This window comes from Crocodylus siamensis, chromosome 4, assembly GCF_052110815.1.
Source record: "Crocodylus siamensis isolate JL-2025a chromosome 4, ASM5211081v1, whole genome shotgun sequence".
NCBI classification, from domain to species: domain Eukaryota; kingdom Metazoa; phylum Chordata; order Crocodylia; family Crocodylidae; genus Crocodylus; species Crocodylus siamensis.
In genome coordinates, this window is record NC_143398.1 from 84,203,310 (window position 1) to 84,219,683 (window position 16,374).

The window sequence follows — 16,374 nt, forward strand, 5'->3', positions numbered from 1 at the left end:
TCTTGTACTGTCTACTGTAACAGATTGTTACAGTACAGTAAACAGATTGTTTTATATATTGTAATCAGTAATAATGCCTAGCTCCTCTTCATTTTAGGACATTTTAGTACATTAAATACATACTTCCTTATTTGTATGTTCAAGGATAGGACAGACAATTTTAGTGAAAGACAGGACAAGGTTGTGTTTGGATCTGAAATACTCTATAACAAGGATTTCTTTTTATTACAAGGAAAAAATTCCTAATGCACAAGAAAGGACTGTAAGAGCGCGCCGGCGTTTGCGCAGGCGTTCGCGCTGGCGGGCGGACTGGGAGGGCCAGGAGTGGGACTCCTGTACGGGTAGGACGTAGACACCACACAGGTCTACAAACAGCAGCTTAGAATGGTGTCTACGAGGAGTGCTGCTAGGGCCTCTGCCCAGGGGGACAAGGCTAACCGGGGCTGGTCTGAGGCCTCCACCCAGACCGAGCCCATGGGGAAGCTGATGTCCCCCTACCTCCCGGCTTGCGGGGGATCCCCAGCAGGGCCGGGGGGGGCAGAGATTGGGAGCCCCCACACCTGTCTGGCAGGTGCCCGGCTTAGGGCTCTGGAGGCACAGGTGAGGGAGCTCCGGGAGGAGGTTAGCAGGCTGAGGGGGATCAGGGAGGCGGAGGAGGAAATTGACAGTTATTTCCTTTCCCTGCAGGACCAGGCACCCAAGGAAGAAGCAGCCCAGGGAAGGACCTCCACGGCAGAGTGGCAGACGGTCACAGCCAGGACCGGAGCGGCTCGCAGCGAGCAGGTACAAGCTTCTCCAGTCCGACTGGAGAACAGGTACGAGGCCTTGGCGACTCTGCAGGAGATGGAAAGGGAGGAGGAAACCCTTGGGCAGGAAGAAATGCCACATTCTTCACATTCCAAACAGATCAAGAGATCTGAGAGGACCCAGAAGAGGAGGAGACGCATGCTCGTCATAGGCGATTCCATCCTGAGAGGTATGGAAGGGCCCATTTGTCGCCAGGACCCTTCAGCACGAGAGGTCTACTGCCTGCCTGGAGCTAAGATTCAGGATGTGACGGAGGTAATCCAGGCCAGGATCAAGCCCACCGATTACTACCCCATGGTCCTTGTCCATGTGGGTACTAATGATGCGGCCAGGAGAACCCCAGATCACCTGATGGCGGACTACCAGGCTCTCGGCAGCGTGCTGAGGGAATTTGGTGCACAGGTGGTATTCTCTTCCATCCTACCAGTGAACGGACGCGGAAGACGGCATGAGAACTGCATCCGAGAGACCAACTGGCGGCTTCGGCAGTGGTGTCTCGAGGCAGGCTTCGGCTTCCTGGACAATGACCCACACATTACAACGAGGGACATGCTCAGCTGGGATGGGCTTCACCTGTCCCCCAAAGGTAAGCGTGTGTTTTCTTCCAGGTTGGCGGATCTCCTCCGGCGGGCTTTAAACTAGGCTCGTCGGGGGGAGGGGAAGATGAGGGTGGGGGAGGCTGTGGACCACCAAACCAGGTGGCACCCACAAGGACAGCCCAGCCTGAAGAAAGAGAGCTTTGGGAACGTGAAAGGCAGGGGGTGGACAGTAATACGGCACAGGTAAGGAACGGGAAGGTTAGGGACAAAAAGCCCTTTAGGACTTGGAGCGAGGGGGTAGCAAAAGCACCAGTCACAGGGCTCAAGTGCCTATATACTAATGCTAGGAGCATGGCGAACAAGCAGGATGAACTAGCGCTCCTGGTTGCACTAAACGACTACGACTTAGTGGGGCTGACGGAAACCTGGTGGGATCCATCCCACGACTGGGCGGTACATATTGAGGGCTATAGATTGTACAGAAAGGACAGAGTGGGGAAAAGTGGGGGAGGGGTTGCGCTCTATGTTAAGGAGCAATATACATCAACCCTCATCAAGACAGAATCAAAGGATGAGGAAGTAGAAGGACTGTGGGTTAGGCTACATGGGGGGCAAGGAGAAAAGGATTTGGTGGTAGGGGTCTGCTACAGACCCCCACATCAAGGGGAAGAAATAGATTTGGGGCTCCTGAGGCAACTCTCAGAGACCATAAAAGCTAAAGAGGCGGTGGTCATGGGGGACCTAAACTACCCGGACATCTGCTGGGAGACACAGACAGCAAAGTCCCACCGCTCACGCAGGTTTCTAACCTGTGTACAGGACCTCCACCTGACGCAGGAGGTACATGGTCCCACTAGGGGGAATGCCTTACTGGATCTGGTATTGGCAACGGGGGATGACATAGTAGGGGACCTACAGATCGGTAGCCATCTGGGGGACAGTGATCACCTAAAAGTACAATTCAACATAAGGCGTTGAGTGGGTAAGGTAACCAGTAGGGTGAACGTGCTGGACTTTAGGAAAGCTGATTTCAGCAAACTCAGGCGATTAGTGAAGGATGCACTGCAGAGTAGTAGTTTTGAAACGATGGGAGCCCAAGAAGGGTGGCTGTGCCTTAAGGAAGCTATCCTTCTCTCACAAAGCGAGACGATCCCCGTGCGAGGTAAAAGAGGGAAAGGGGCCAGGAGGCTTCCCTGGCTGACCAGAGAAATCCTGGGGAGACTAAGGGCCAAAAGGGGAGCACATAAAAAGTGGAAACAGGGAGAGATCACCAAAGAGGAATATACCTCTTCTGCTCGTGCTTGTAGGGAGGCAGTTAGACAGGCCAAAGCTACCATGGAGCTGAGGATGGCAACCCAAGTAAAAGACAATAAGAAATTGTTTTTTAGATATATAGGGAGTAAAAGGAAGGCCCAGGGAGGAATAGGACCCCTGCTAAATGGGCAGAAACAATTGGTGACGGACAGAGGGGACAAGGCTGAACTCCTCAACGAGTTCTTTGCCTCAGTGTTCCTAAGTGAGAGGCATGACAAGTCTCTCACTGGGAGTGTAGGGAGGCAGCAGCAAGGCACCAGACTTCCATGCGTGGACCCTGAGGTGGTGCAAGGTCACTTGGAGGAACTGGATGCCTTTAAGTCGGCAGGCCCGGATGAGCTCCATCCGAGGGTACTGAAGGCACTGGCCGACATCATTGCAGAGCCACTGGCGGGAATATTTCAACGCTCGTGGCGCACGGGTCAAGTCCCGGAGGACTGGAAAAGGGCCAATGTGGTTCCCATTTTCAAGAAGGGGAGGAAGGAGGACCCGGGTAACTATAGGCCAGTCAGTCTCACCTCCATCCTTGGCAAAATCTTTGAGAAAATCATCAAGGCTCACATTTGTGAGAGCCCGGCAGGACAAATTATGCTGAGGGGAAACCAGCACGGGTTCGTGGCAGGTAGATCGTGCCTGACCAATCTAGTCTCTTTTTATGACCAGGTCACAAAACGCCTCGACGCAGGAGGAGGGGTGGATGTCGTATACTTGGACTTCAGGAAGGCCTTTGACACGGTATCCCACCCCATACTGGTGAACAAGTTAAGGGGCTGTGACTTGGATGACTGCACAGTCCGGTGGGTGGAGAATTGGCTGGAGGGTCGCACCCAGAGAGTTGTGGTGGATGGGTCGGTTTCGACCTGGAAGAGTGTGGGCAGTGGGGTCCCGCAGGGCTCGGTGCTTGGACCGATACTCTTTAATGTCTTCATCAGCGACTTGGACGAGGGGGTGAAATGTACTCTGTCCAAGTTTGCAGATGACACTAAGCTATGGGGCGAAGTGGACACGCCGGAGGGCAGGGAACAGCTGCAAGCAGACCTGGACAGGTTAGACAAGTGGGCAGAAAACAACAGAATGCAGTTCAACAAGGAGAAATGCAAAGTGCTGCATCTAGGGAGGAAAAATGTCCAGCACAACTACAGCCTAGGAAATGACCTGCTGGGTGGCACGGAAGTGGAAAGGGATCTTGGAGTCCTAGTAGACTCCAAGATGAACATGAGTCGGCAGTGTGATGAAACCATCAGAAAAGCCAATGGCACTTTATCGTGCATCAGCAGATGCATGACAAATAAGTCCAAGGAGGTGATACTTCCCCTCTATCGGGCGCTGGTCAGACCGCAGCTGGAGTACTGCGTGCAATTCTGGGCGCCGCACTTCAAGAAAGATGCGGATAACCTGGAGAGGGTCCAGAGAAGGGCCACTCGTATGGTTAAGGGCCTGCAGGCCAAGCCCTATGAGGAGAGATTAGAGAAACTGGACCTTTTCAGCCTCCGCAAGAGAAGGTTGAGAGGCGACCTGGTGGCTGCCTATAAGTTCGTCAGGGGGGCACAGAAGGGAATTGGTGAGTATTTATTCACCAAGGCGCCCCCGGGGGTTACAAGAAATAATGGCCACAAGCTGGAGGAGAGCAGATTTAGATTAGATATTAGGAGGAACTTCTTCACAGTTCGAGTGGCCAAGCTCTGGAACGGGCTCCCAAGGGAGGTGGTGCTCTCCCCTACCCTGGGGGTATTCAAGAGAAGGTTGGATGTGTATCTAGCTGGGGTAATGTAGGCCCAGCACTCTTTCCTGCTTATGCAGGGGGTCGGACTCGATGATCTATTGAGGTCCCTTCCGACCCTAGCATCTATGAATCTATGAATCTATGACTACTGCCACTATTCAAAGAACCTTATACATAGAGAAGCAAACAAGTTTTTAGATATGGGTAAGGCTTTCGAAAATATTTGGGAATGGCCACTTTTCCAGCAGAAATCAGACTAATTAGGTCAATGTTGAGTGCTTCTGAAAATGGCAATTAGTTCTTAAATTCCCCTTCTTCAATCCAGTCTTTAACATGTCCTTCCACAAAATTTCTAATATACTACAGAGCTGTATTTACCAAAATGCAAAGCCTAATGTCAAGATTCTCAGCACCTCCCCTTTAACATGTATGACCAGGCTTCTGATCATGTATGCAGTATAGAAAGCTGCAAACTGTCATGGTCTTTTTTTGCTGGCCAATTGACTTTATAAAAAATACACATAATAAAATAAATGTACAGCAAAACATTTTTTCCCCAATTGAATACTTTACCAATTTACTTTGTGGTATATAATACATTGTTGTGTAAGACTCAAATACCTTGCTCTGGAAAAAAACTCCTAAACTAAACACTTTCCTTAAAAGTATAAACTTGGATTACTATTACAGGAATAGTCCATAGGGTGATGAATCAGTTCCTTCGCTTGATTAGTTTAAAATGGTTTGTTAAGTTCCTTTGGCTAGGCTATGTCACTTAATTACATACTGATCACCATACACTCACATTCACTCAAGGGACTGCCCAATATAGAAGATTTTATCACTTTACACTTACAACTTCAATGCAGTTTTTAAACAATGGTCCAGGGTGTATCATCATTCTTTAGGGAGCACAGTACTTAAGGGTTTAAAAGTATAAAATGTAAAATACAAAATGCCATGGTAAAATGAGAAAGATGAAATATAAAAATACAATGTGAGGTAGTGAGGATCAAAGACTACTGGGGACAGTAAGTGAGTTAGGTTAGCACAGAACGTATTTACAGTACATATTTTCATTCTTTTGTTCCCTTCAGTGACACTAAACTTAACTGATATGTAGATGTAATTTGTAGGCTTCTCCTACAGAAAGCCACTTCAGCTTTCTGGCCTGCTCTGAGCCTTGCCACACCCATGCAATGAGTGTGCTAAGTCTCTGCCCATACTTAAAATGAAAAAGAAGTGCACAAAATGGGGGGGGGGGGAGAGGAGTGCAGGCAAGAAGAGGCTTCTATTATATCAATGTCCAGAAGAGAAATGTACAAAGGGGCTTTCTGCTACAGGCAAGCTATTCAATTTACATGAACAAACCTTATTTTCTTTGAAGCCCAGAGACATGGGCCCCCTCTACATGTTGCAGGTATCATTACCTTAGGGTGAGCTACATGTGCAAAGTGCCCATCATACCACAAAAAGCGCCAACCAGCTATAAAGTTAGACCTTGAAAATGTGTATTAAGTTTATAACTGGCTGCTTTTCAGCTTTAATTTGCACATGTAGCAGAGTCTCCCCTGCAGCTGGGAGCCTTGTCAGCTGCTAGGGCTGCTAGGGACATGGGTCCACTATGCCTAGCTAGGGCTGGAAGCCCCACAACTGGGGGGGGCTGTCAGCCCAAGCAGCTGCCAACTTTGGGTCCTGGCAGGATCTTGCAGCTACTCGGATCCAGAGTCCTGCAGTTACAGACATTGGGTCCTGGCAGTGTTCCTCCGGGTGCTAGGATTCATCTGGATTTTGGAAGCTGCAGGGCATGGCTGTGATATCCCAGCCCTGGGGGTGTGTGAAATCCCCAAAGCTGGGAGACCATGGCAACTGAGACCTCCCAGCCCCAGGGGTTTTGTGTTCCTTTGAGGCTAGGAGGCCACAGCAGCTGCTATCTCCTGGTTCCAGGGACTTCATGCACCCCAGAGCTGGGAGATCACAGTAGATGTATTTCCCAGCTGCAGGGATGCATGGGATGCCCCTGTGGCTAGGAACCCCTCAGCAGAGGGGGCTTCCAGAGCTGGGAGCTTGCTTCTTGCTGGTGCAGGGGGAACACAGGATTGAGCTCCCACTGCACTGGCAATAAGGTGGAATGGGCTCTAATGCATGATCCCACAATCATGCTTCCTGCCATGCATGTGTGGATCTTGCATTAGATCCCATCACACTTTTACCTGCACATTTAGAGAAGAACACCAGCACACAAATGTAAAGGTTGCTTTTGAAAATCTTACTTTAAACAATTTAACACCTGTGAAAATGAGCATTTTCCATTCTGACACTGAATAAATCCAAATAAAGCATTTTTAGGGTGCTGGATTTAAGCCATGCTGCATTTATTCACTTTACTGAGAAACAAAAGCTAGAAGGACAACATATCAACTGAGAACACATCCTAGCCAGTCCAAGTTAGCAGTGGCACTTGCTTCTTTTAAAATTAAAGATGAATGAAGACCTGCATAAATTGTAGCTCATGGAAGTGTATAAAATCAAATTATGCCGAAGGCAGTGAAAAACTTTTGCTCTTTATTGAAATAAACTAGTTCAATATTTAATGTTCTACCAGAACATTCAGACCTTGCAGACTTGCCATTGCCTACAAGCTAGATTTGAAATTACTAAGTGGTACAGAGAACTTGTCTGAGCAAGAGGGGGCCTAATTTGCAATTGCATTAGATTGAAATCAATGGATTTCATGCCATGTTAAAATAAAAACATGCTTAGGGAATATGGAAAGCTGATGTGTGAGTTACTTTTAAGAAGGTTTAACCTGGCAATATTGAAACTTTAATGTAATTTTTCTAAGCAACTGGAGGAGAAGAAGGTGATTAGGAATAGTCAGCATGGATTAACCAAGGGTAAATCATGCCTTACCAACCTGAGTGCGTTCTCTGATGAGATGACTGGCTCTGTGGATGTGAAGAGAGCACTGGTCATGATATTCCATGACTTTAGCAAGGCTTTTGAAATGGTCTCCCACATCATTCTTGCAAGCAAGTTAAGAAAGTATAGTTTGGATGAATGAACTGTACAATGGATAGAAAACTGGCAGGATTGTTGGGTCAAAGGGTGGTAACCAATGGTTCAATGTCTAGTTGGCAGCTGGTGTCAAGTGGAGTACCACAGGGGTTGGTCCTGAGAAATGGGATGGAGTATACCATCAGCAAGTTTTCATATGACAGCAAGTTGCGGGAAGTAGATATGCTTGAGGGGAAGGTGAGGATTCAGAAAGACCTAGAGAAATCTGGGGAAGGATGAAGGGGATGCATCCAGTGGGGACAATGCCACTCCACACAAGACACAGATGGCGCAGAGAGGGAACATCAGGAGGAAGAAACGCTGGGTCCTCATCATTGGGGACTCCATCCTAAGGGGAACAGAGGGATCCATTTGCTGACCCAACCTGACCCCATGGCATGAGAGGTCTGCTTCATGCCTGGGGCTCAGATTCAGAATCCAAGAGGATCCTGGCCTACATTCAACCCTCAAACCAGTACCCCATGGTTCTCATCCAAGTGGGAACAAACGACATGGTCAGAGGCAACCCAGACCGCATCATGAAGGACTTCAAGGCCCTAGGGGCCAAGCTCAAGGAGATGGGGGCACAGGTGTTATTTTCCTCTGTTCTCCTGGTGAGTGGGCATGGACGGCAACACAAAGCCTGCATTGGCAAGGTCAATCAGCAGTTACAGAGTTGGTGATGCCAGGCAGGCTTCGGGTTCCTGGATAACAGCCCATACGTTTGTGCAGGGGACTTGCTTGGGTGGGAAGAGCTACCCTCTCTCCTAAAGGCAAGTATGTTTTCTCTTCCAGGTTGGCTGATCTCATGCGGTGCACTGTAAACTAGCTTTGCCAGAGGATGGGGCCACAGGAGGACTTGAGGACACCTCCCAAGACGGGTGACATGCACAAGGAGTACCCAGGTAAGCGACAGGGGTCTGGATAGTCCTGGGAATCAGGGAGTGACACACGCACCAATTCAAGGCCTTAAATGCTTCTATACCAATGCTCGTAGTATGGGTAAAAAACAGGAGAAATTCACCCTCCATATAGCTAGTTCAAACCCAGACATAGTAGGGCTCACAGAAACCTGGTGGGATTCATCCCACGACTGGGCAGTTAACATTAGGGGCTACAGACTCTACAAGTGGGATAGAATGGGGAGGAAAGGCGGGGGTATGGTGCTGTACATCAAAGAGCAATACACATCTTCAGCCAGCAGGATGGGGTCTGAGGAGGGGCAAGCTGAAGTGCTCTGGCCAGGATACAGGGGGGTCGTGGGGAAAGGGACTTAACAGTGGGGGACTTCTACAGACCTCCCAACCAAGGGGAAGAGCTGGACCACAAATTCTTGGGTCAGCTTGCAGAGGCACTTAAGGAAAGGGATGTAGTTGTCATGGGTGATCTAAACTACCTGGACATCTGCTGGGAGGAGCAGTCAGCCAGGTCTGACCTCTCACAAAGGTTTCTTGCCAAAATAAAGGACCTCCACTTAATCCAGGAGGTGCACAATCCCACCAGGGGGAATGCCCTTCTGGACCTGGTCCTGGCCACAGGCAACAACCTGGTAAGGGGACTCCAGGTCCTTGACCACCTGGGTGATAGCGATCATCGCTTTCTGGAATTCACCATCAAGTACAGGGTGTCAAGGGCCTGTGGCAAGGCAGTAGCCCTTGACTTCGAGAGGGCCTACTTCAATGAGTTGAGGAGATTAGTTGGAGAGGCGCTGGGGTCCTGGAGAGTAGGGGAACTGGGTGCCCAAGATGAGTGGTCATTCCTTAAGGAGACGATACTCAGGGGTGACAATCCCAATGAGAAGCAAAGGGGACAAGAGTGCCCCAAAGCCCCCCTGGCTCACCAAGGGCATTCAGGAATACCTGATTGCCCACAAGGAGGCCTACACCCAGTGGAAGGGAGAGGCTATCACCAAAGAGTAGTATACCAAAAAAGTAGTATATCAAAAAAAAAACAAAAAAAAACCCACACTCAGGTAGGCTCTGGAGCGGTGAGAGACGCGCGGGTGAAGCCCGCTGCGCCCCCACTCCCCCGAGCCCCCCAGACACCCCCTCAGCAGCCACCGAGACCCCTGCCGACCCCCAGCACAGCCGGAGGTAAGCAGGCTTGTGGTGGGAAGGGGTTAACTCCTCGCTTGCTGGGAGGAAGCCGCTGCCTGGTGCCGGGCCAGGTCAAGCCCCCGCCCAGGCCCCTACTTGGCCCCGACCCCAGGGAGAGAGGAGTGAAGGAGGGGGTACTCACCAGTCCCCCTCCTGTAGGGCAGGGCCCCCCTGGCCTGAGAAGCCAGCGTTCCCCAATGGCAGGCCCACTGCGCATGCGCGTAGTTTAAAAGGGCCCGCCAGCCAGGGGAAAAAAAAAAAAAAAACACACTCAGGTAGGCTCTGGAGCAGTGAGAGACACGCAGGTGAAGCCCGCTGTGCCCCCACTCCCCCAAAGCCCCCCAGACACCCCCTCAGCAGCCGCCGAGCCCCCTGCCGACCCCCAGCACAGCCAGAAGTAAGCGGGCTCGTGGTGGGAAGGGGTTAACTCCTTGCTTGCTGGGAGGAGGCCGCTGCCTGGTGCCGGGCCAGGTCAAGCCCCCGCCCAGGCCCCTACTTGGCCCCGACCCCAGGGAGAGAGGAGTGAAGGAGGGGGTACTCACCAGTCCCCCTCCTGTAGGGCAGGGCCCCCCTGGCCTGAGAAGCCAGCGTTCCCTGATGGCAGGCCCACTGCGCATGTGCATAGTTTAAAAGGGCCCGCCAGCCAGGGGAAAAAAAACAAAAAAACACACTCAGGTAGGCTCTGGAGCAGTGAGAGACACGCGGGTGAAGCCCGCTGCGCCCCCACTCCCCCAAAGCCCCCCAGACACCCCCTCAACAGCCGCCGAGCCCCCTGCCGACCCCCAGCACAGCCGGAGGTAAGCGGGCTCATGGTGGGAAGGGGTTAACTCCTCGCTTGCTGGGAGGAGGCCGCTGCCTGGTGCCGGGCTGGGTCAAGCCCCCGCCCAGGCCCCTACTTGGCCCAGCCCCCCAGGGAGCCCTGCCACCGGAGCCGTGCGAACAGGCTGCGTAAACAGGCGCTTGAGTTAGCGCGGAGTTCGCACAGGGGAGGGCGTGGGAGGGCACGAGACCCTGCCTGCGACCCCCCCCAGCCATAGCCAGCCCCAGCCGTAGCCAGCCTACCAGAGGCATGACACGGATGGGCACGCGCCGCACCCCGAGGGTCCCCTCGGGCTCTGTGGCACCTCCACTGGGCACCTCAGAGACGGCCACCCAGACGGAGCCCATGGTTCCGGGCTCCACGCAGACGGAGCCCCTGGCTCTTGGCTGCAGGGGCTGCCTGTCCCTTTTTCAGGCTCTGGGGCCCGGGAGCATGGCCCCCTCCCCTTGCGGGGTCTGCTCCCTACTGGGGTCTCTGGTGCGCCAGCTGGAGGAGCTCCAGGCCGCAGTCCAGAGACTGCGTGCCATCAGGGACTGTGAGCAGGAGATAGACTCCTACTGCCAGGCCCTTCTCCCCCGGGAGCCACAGGGGAGAGCTCCATCTCCCTCCGTGACTAAGGAGGACTCTGGGACCTCCCGCTCTGCCCAGTCAGGGGCATGGACCAAGGTGGTCAAGGGCCCCAAGACCCGCCGCACCAAGGCCGCTGCCCTGCCGGAGCTTAGCAACAGGTTCGCACCTCTTGCAGCCCCAGCAGAGCCCACGCAGTTGCCAGCTCCCGCAGGCAACCCAGGCTTGACCGCAGCTACTGGCCCCGCTCTCCCCAAGACAAAGCGTAAGGTGTTTGTTGTGGGAGACTCCATCCTGCGGGGCACTGAGGGGGCAATCTGCCGCCCCGACCCCTTAGCCCAGGAAGTCTGCTGCTTCCCGGGGGCCCGCATCCGAGACATTGCGGAGAGGATCCCGCAGCTCCTCTGGCCCACAGACCACTACCCCATGCTCCTTATTCATGTGGGAACCAATGACACAGCTCGGAGCACCCCCAGCCAGGTCATGAGGCATTACAGGGAGTTGGGAGCAAGGCTTAGGGGTCTGGGAGCTCAGGTGGTGTTTTCCTCGATCCTCCCAGTCTCGGGCTATGGGCTGAGGAGGGAGAGGAGGATCCACGCGGTGAACCAAAGACTGCGGCGCTGGTGTTATCGGGAAGGCTTTGGCTTCCATGACCACAGCCCACTCTTTGGAGAGAGAGGCATCGAGCTGCTGGGAAGAGATGGCCTCCACCTCTCTCCTCTGGGGAGGAGGCTCTTCTCAGCCAGGCTGGCTGACGTGCTCCATCGGGCTTTAAACTAAGCCCGCTGGGGGATGGGGGGACTACTGCCCCTGCTGGCCCGCTGAATGGCCCTTGCAAAGCCAGCAGACCAAGGCACTTAAGGGGGCACTTAAGGGAGCTCACCCCTGCCCCAGCCCTGGCACAATCTGTGGGCAAGGCAAGAGCCCCCAAGGGCACACTTGCCTGCCTGTACACTAATGCCAGGAGCCTGGGCAACAAGCAGGACGAGCTTGTCCTCCTGCTCAGTGCAAAGAAATATGATGTCATTGAGATAACGGAGACCTGGTGGGACTCCACCCATGACTGGACCACAGGTATAGAGGGCTATACCCTATACAGGAGGGATCGTGTTGACAAAAGGGGCGGGGGTGTAGCTCTCTATGTGAAGGAAAGCTACATGTCCCTGCAAGCTGATGTTGGCGACCGGCATGGACAGCTAGAGACCCTCTGGGTAAAAATTCGTGGGGAATTCGGCACAGGGGACACAACGGTGGGAGTCTACTACAGACCTCCCACTCAAAGTCCCGAGCTTGACCAGGAGTTTGCCCGGGAACTGACTGAGGCCGCTTGCTCCAGGACCTTGGTTGTCATGGGTGACTTCAATTACCCGGACATCTCCTGGGAAGATCACTCAGATAAATCTGAGCGGGCGCAAAGCTTTCTTTCATGCGTGGATGACCTCTACCTGACCCAAGAAGTCTATGGGCCAACGAGAGGCAAAGCGCTGCTTGACCTGGTACTGGCTATGGGGGATGACCTAATCAGCGACCTAGTGATTGATGGGAAGTTGGGTGACAGCGACCATGAGCTGATCACCTTCACCATCCGCCGTAAAGCTGGCAAGTCAGTCAGCAACACAGAAGTCCTTGACTTCAGAAAAGCCAACTTTGACAAGCTCAAGAGGCTAGTCGGTCAGGCCCTCAGGGACCATGACCCCAGGGAGATGGGAGTTCAAGAAGAGTGGTTGCTTCTCAAGGAAGCGATCCTCAGTGCACAAGCTAAATCTATTCCAACACGGAGGAAAGGCAGCAAGAAGGCACAGCAGCCCCCCTGGCTCTCCAGAGACCTAGCGGACCTACTGTGGCTAAAAAGGAAAGCCTACAAAGGATGGAGGATGGGATTCACCTCCAAGGAGGATTACTCCGCGCTGGTCCGGTCCTGCAGGGACCAAACCAGGAAAGCCAAGGCTGCAACTGAACTCCAACTACCTTCAGGCATCAAGGACAACAAAAAGTCCTTTTTCAGGTATGTGGGGAGCCAGAGGAAAAGCAAGGGCAAAGTTGGACCCCTGCTAAACCAGATGGGGCAACTGACAACTGACGCCCAGGAAAAAGCCAACCTATTAAATAGGTACTTTGCGTCAGTCTTTCATCAGTCACACAGGATGCCCATGCCTGCTATGGGACAGGGAAATCTGGGTGAGGGGAATCCCCTACCCTCCATCAATGCTGACCTCGTGAAGGAACACCTTGAGAAGCTGGATACCTTCAAGTCAGCTGGGCCTGACAACTTGCACCCCAGGGTACTCAAGGAGCTGGCGAGCGTCATAGCCCAGCCCCTGGCACGGATCTTTGAAAACTCCTGGCGCTCTGGTGTAGTGCCCGAAGACTGGAAGAAGGCCAATGTGGTGCTGATCTTCAAGAAAGGGAGGAGAGTGGATCCGGCTAACTACAGGCCCATTAGCCTGACTTCTACCCTGGGGAAGATCTTAGAAAAGTTTATTAAAGCCATCCTTGAGGGACTGGCCCAGGCTAACATTCTAAGGGATAGCCAGCACGGGTTTGTTGCGGGTATGTCTTGTTTGACCAATCTCATTTCCTTCTATGACCAGGTGACCTATCACCTGGACAAGGGAGAAGAGATTGATGTCATATATCTTGACTTCAAAAAAGCTTTTGATCTGGTATCCCATGATCACCTCTTGGCCAAACTGCCCAGTTGTGGCCTTGGCTCCACCACGATCCGCTGGCTGGGAAATTGGCTTTGTGGTCGGACCCAGAGGGTTGTGATTGATGGTAGTCACTCATCATGGTGCCCTGTAACCGGTGGGGTCCCTCAAGGCTCTGTCCTGGGACCCATACTGTTCAACATCTTCATTAATGATGTGGACATTGGAGTTAGGAGTGGACTGGCCAAGTTCGCCGATGACACCAAACTTTGGGGCAAAGCATCCACGCCAGAAGATAGGCAGGTGATCCAGGCTGACCTGGACAAGCTCAGCAAATGGGCAGACGAGAACCTCATGGTGTTTAACACCGAAAAATGCAAGGTTCTCCACCTTGGGAGGAAAAACCTGCAGCACCCTTATAGGCTCGGCAGTGCTACGTTGGTTAGCACTACAGAAGAAAAAGACTTGGGGGTCATCATTGACCACAAGATGAACATGAGCCTCCAATGCGATGCTGCAGCTAGTAAAGCGACCAAAATGCTGGCGTGCATCCATAGATGCTTCTCGAGCAAATCCCGGGACGTCATTCTCCCCTTGTACTCGGCCTTGGTGAGGCCGCAGCTGGAGTACTGCATCCAGTTTTGGGCTCCACAATTCAAAAAGGATGTGGAGAAGCTTGAGAGAGTCCAGAGGAGAGCCACACGCATGATCAGAGGTCAGGAAAACAGATCTTACGATGACAGGCTGAGAGCCATGGGACTCTTTAGCCTGGAAAAGCGCAGGCTCAGGGGTGATCTGATGGCCACCTATAAGTTTATCAGGGGTGACCACCAGGATCTGGGGGAATGTCTGTTCACCAGAGCGCCCCAAGGGATGACGAGGTCGAACGGTCACAAACTCCTGCAAGACCGTTTCAGGCTGCACATAAGGAAGAATTTCTTTACTGTCCGAGCCCCCAAGTTCTGGAACAGTCTGCCAGCGGAGGTGGTTCAAGCACCTACATTGAACACCTTCAAGAGTAAATTGGATGCTTATCTTGCTGGGATCCTATGACCCCAGCTGACTTCCTGCCCTTTGGGCAGGGGGCTGGACTCGATGATCTCCCGAGGTCCCTTCCAGCCCTAATGTCTATGAAATCTATGAAATACCTTCACTGCTCAGGTCTGTAGGGGAGCTGTTAGGAACGCGAAGGCAGATACGGAACTAGGGCTAGCATCAAAGATAACAAAAAGTCCTTTTTTAAATGCATAGGGAGTATGAAGAAGGCATCGGGTAATGTGGGGCCCCTGCAGGATAAGCTTGACAATCTAGTGGTTGCACCAGAGAAGAAAGCAGACCTCTTTAACAATTTCTTTGCCTCCATTTTCTTGTGCAGGGACCAGGACTCCCCTACCAAGATTCACGATGGACTCAGGAGAAACTCTGCCAGGCCTAGGGTAAGGGAGGACCAAGTTAGGGAACTTCTGGAGGGGCTGGACATGTTAAAATCAGTAGGTGCAGATGCTCTCTCTCCACCCCAGGGTGTTGAGGGAATTGGCAGGGGTTATCGCAGGGCACCTGGCATGGCTTTACGAGTGCTCATGGTACTCTGGCCAGGTGCCGGACGAGTGGAAGAAGGCCACTGTGGTCCCGATCTTTAAAAAAGGGAACAGAGAGGACTTGGGCAACTATAGGGCCTTTAGTCTTACTTCAGTCCTGGGGAAGGTCTTTGAGAAGATTATCATGGAGTACATCTGTGATGGGCCAGCAGCAGGGATGATGCTCAAGGGCAACCAGCATGATTTCATTAGGGGCAGGTCCTGTCAGACCAAGCTGATTGTCTTTTACAGTCAGGTCACAAAATTACTGGACGCAGGTGTCACGGTGGATGTAGTCTTTCTGGACTTCAGGAAGGCCTTTGACACTGTCTCCCACCCCATTCTCATTAAAAAGCTAGGCAACTATGGCATTGATGCCTACACAGTCAGATGGATAGCAAATTGACTGAGGGGCTGTACTTGGAGAGTGGTGGTGAACAGGTCATATTTGACCTGGAGGGAAGTGGGCAATGGAGTCCCCCAGGGCTTGGTCCTTGGGCCCACACTGTTCAATTTCTTTATTAGCAACTTGGACGATGGGCTGAAAAGCACCCCATTTAAATTCGCAGAGAACACTAAGATTTGTGGTGAGGTGAGCACGCTAGAAGGGAAGGACAGATTACAGCGGGACCCAGACAGGTTACAGGGGTGGGCAAATGAAAATAGGATGGGATTCAATAATGACAAGTGCAGGGTGCTGCACTTGGGGAGTAAGAACCAGCAGCATACCCATAGGCTGGGGAACTCCCTTCTCAAAATCACAGTGGCAGAAAGAGATCTTGGAGTCATCACTGACTCCAAGATGAACATGGGCCGACAATGCAAGGACACAGTCAGTAGGGCTAACCATACCTTGTCGTGCATGCACCGATGCTTCACAAGCAGGGCCAAGGAGGTGATCCTCCTCATCTATGCGACACTGGTCAGGCCACAGCTGGAGTACTGTGTCCAGTTCTGGGTGCTGTGCTTCAGGAGGGATGTGGACAGCATTGAGAGGGTCTAAAGAAGGGCCACTAGCATGATCCGGGGACAGCAGGGCAGACCCTACAAGAAGAGGATACAAGACCTTAACCTGTTCAGCCTTCACAAGAGAAGGGGACCTGGTGGCCGTCTATAAACCTACTAGGGGCGACCAGCTGGTATTGGGAGAGACCTTGTTCCCCTAAGCACCTTCCAGAGTAACAAGGAATAATTGTCATAAGTTGTTAGAGAGTAGGTTAGAAGGC

The 16,374-nt window shown here is 52.4% G+C and overlaps 1 protein-coding gene across 3 annotated transcripts; it reads left to right on the forward strand.

The window, feature by feature from the left end:
- Positions 1 to 346: 346 nt before the first annotated feature.
- On the forward strand, positions 347 to 15,303 carry LOC149865929 (uncharacterized). 3 transcript variants are annotated; one of them, XR_016441567.1, is made up of 5 exons: positions 575 to 815; positions 907 to 1,062; positions 1,235 to 1,393; positions 8,236 to 8,345; positions 14,947 to 15,303. XR_016441567.1 is itself a non-coding variant. In XM_090041023.1 (4 exons), exons 1-4 carry the CDS (start codon positions 385 to 387, stop codon positions 8,262 to 8,264), a joined length of 657 nt encoding a protein of 218 aa, XP_089897149.1. In that variant the 5' UTR covers positions 347 to 384; the 3' UTR covers positions 8,265 to 8,480. The 3 variants fall into 3 exon arrangements, 1 of the variants encoding a protein (XP_089897149.1); XR_016441568.1 differs by having other exon boundaries at positions 575 to 783; XM_090041023.1 differs by lacking the exon at positions 14,947 to 15,303 and having other exon boundaries at positions 347 to 783; positions 907 to 976; positions 8,236 to 8,480.
- The last annotated feature ends 1,071 nt before the right edge of the window (positions 15,304 to 16,374 follow it).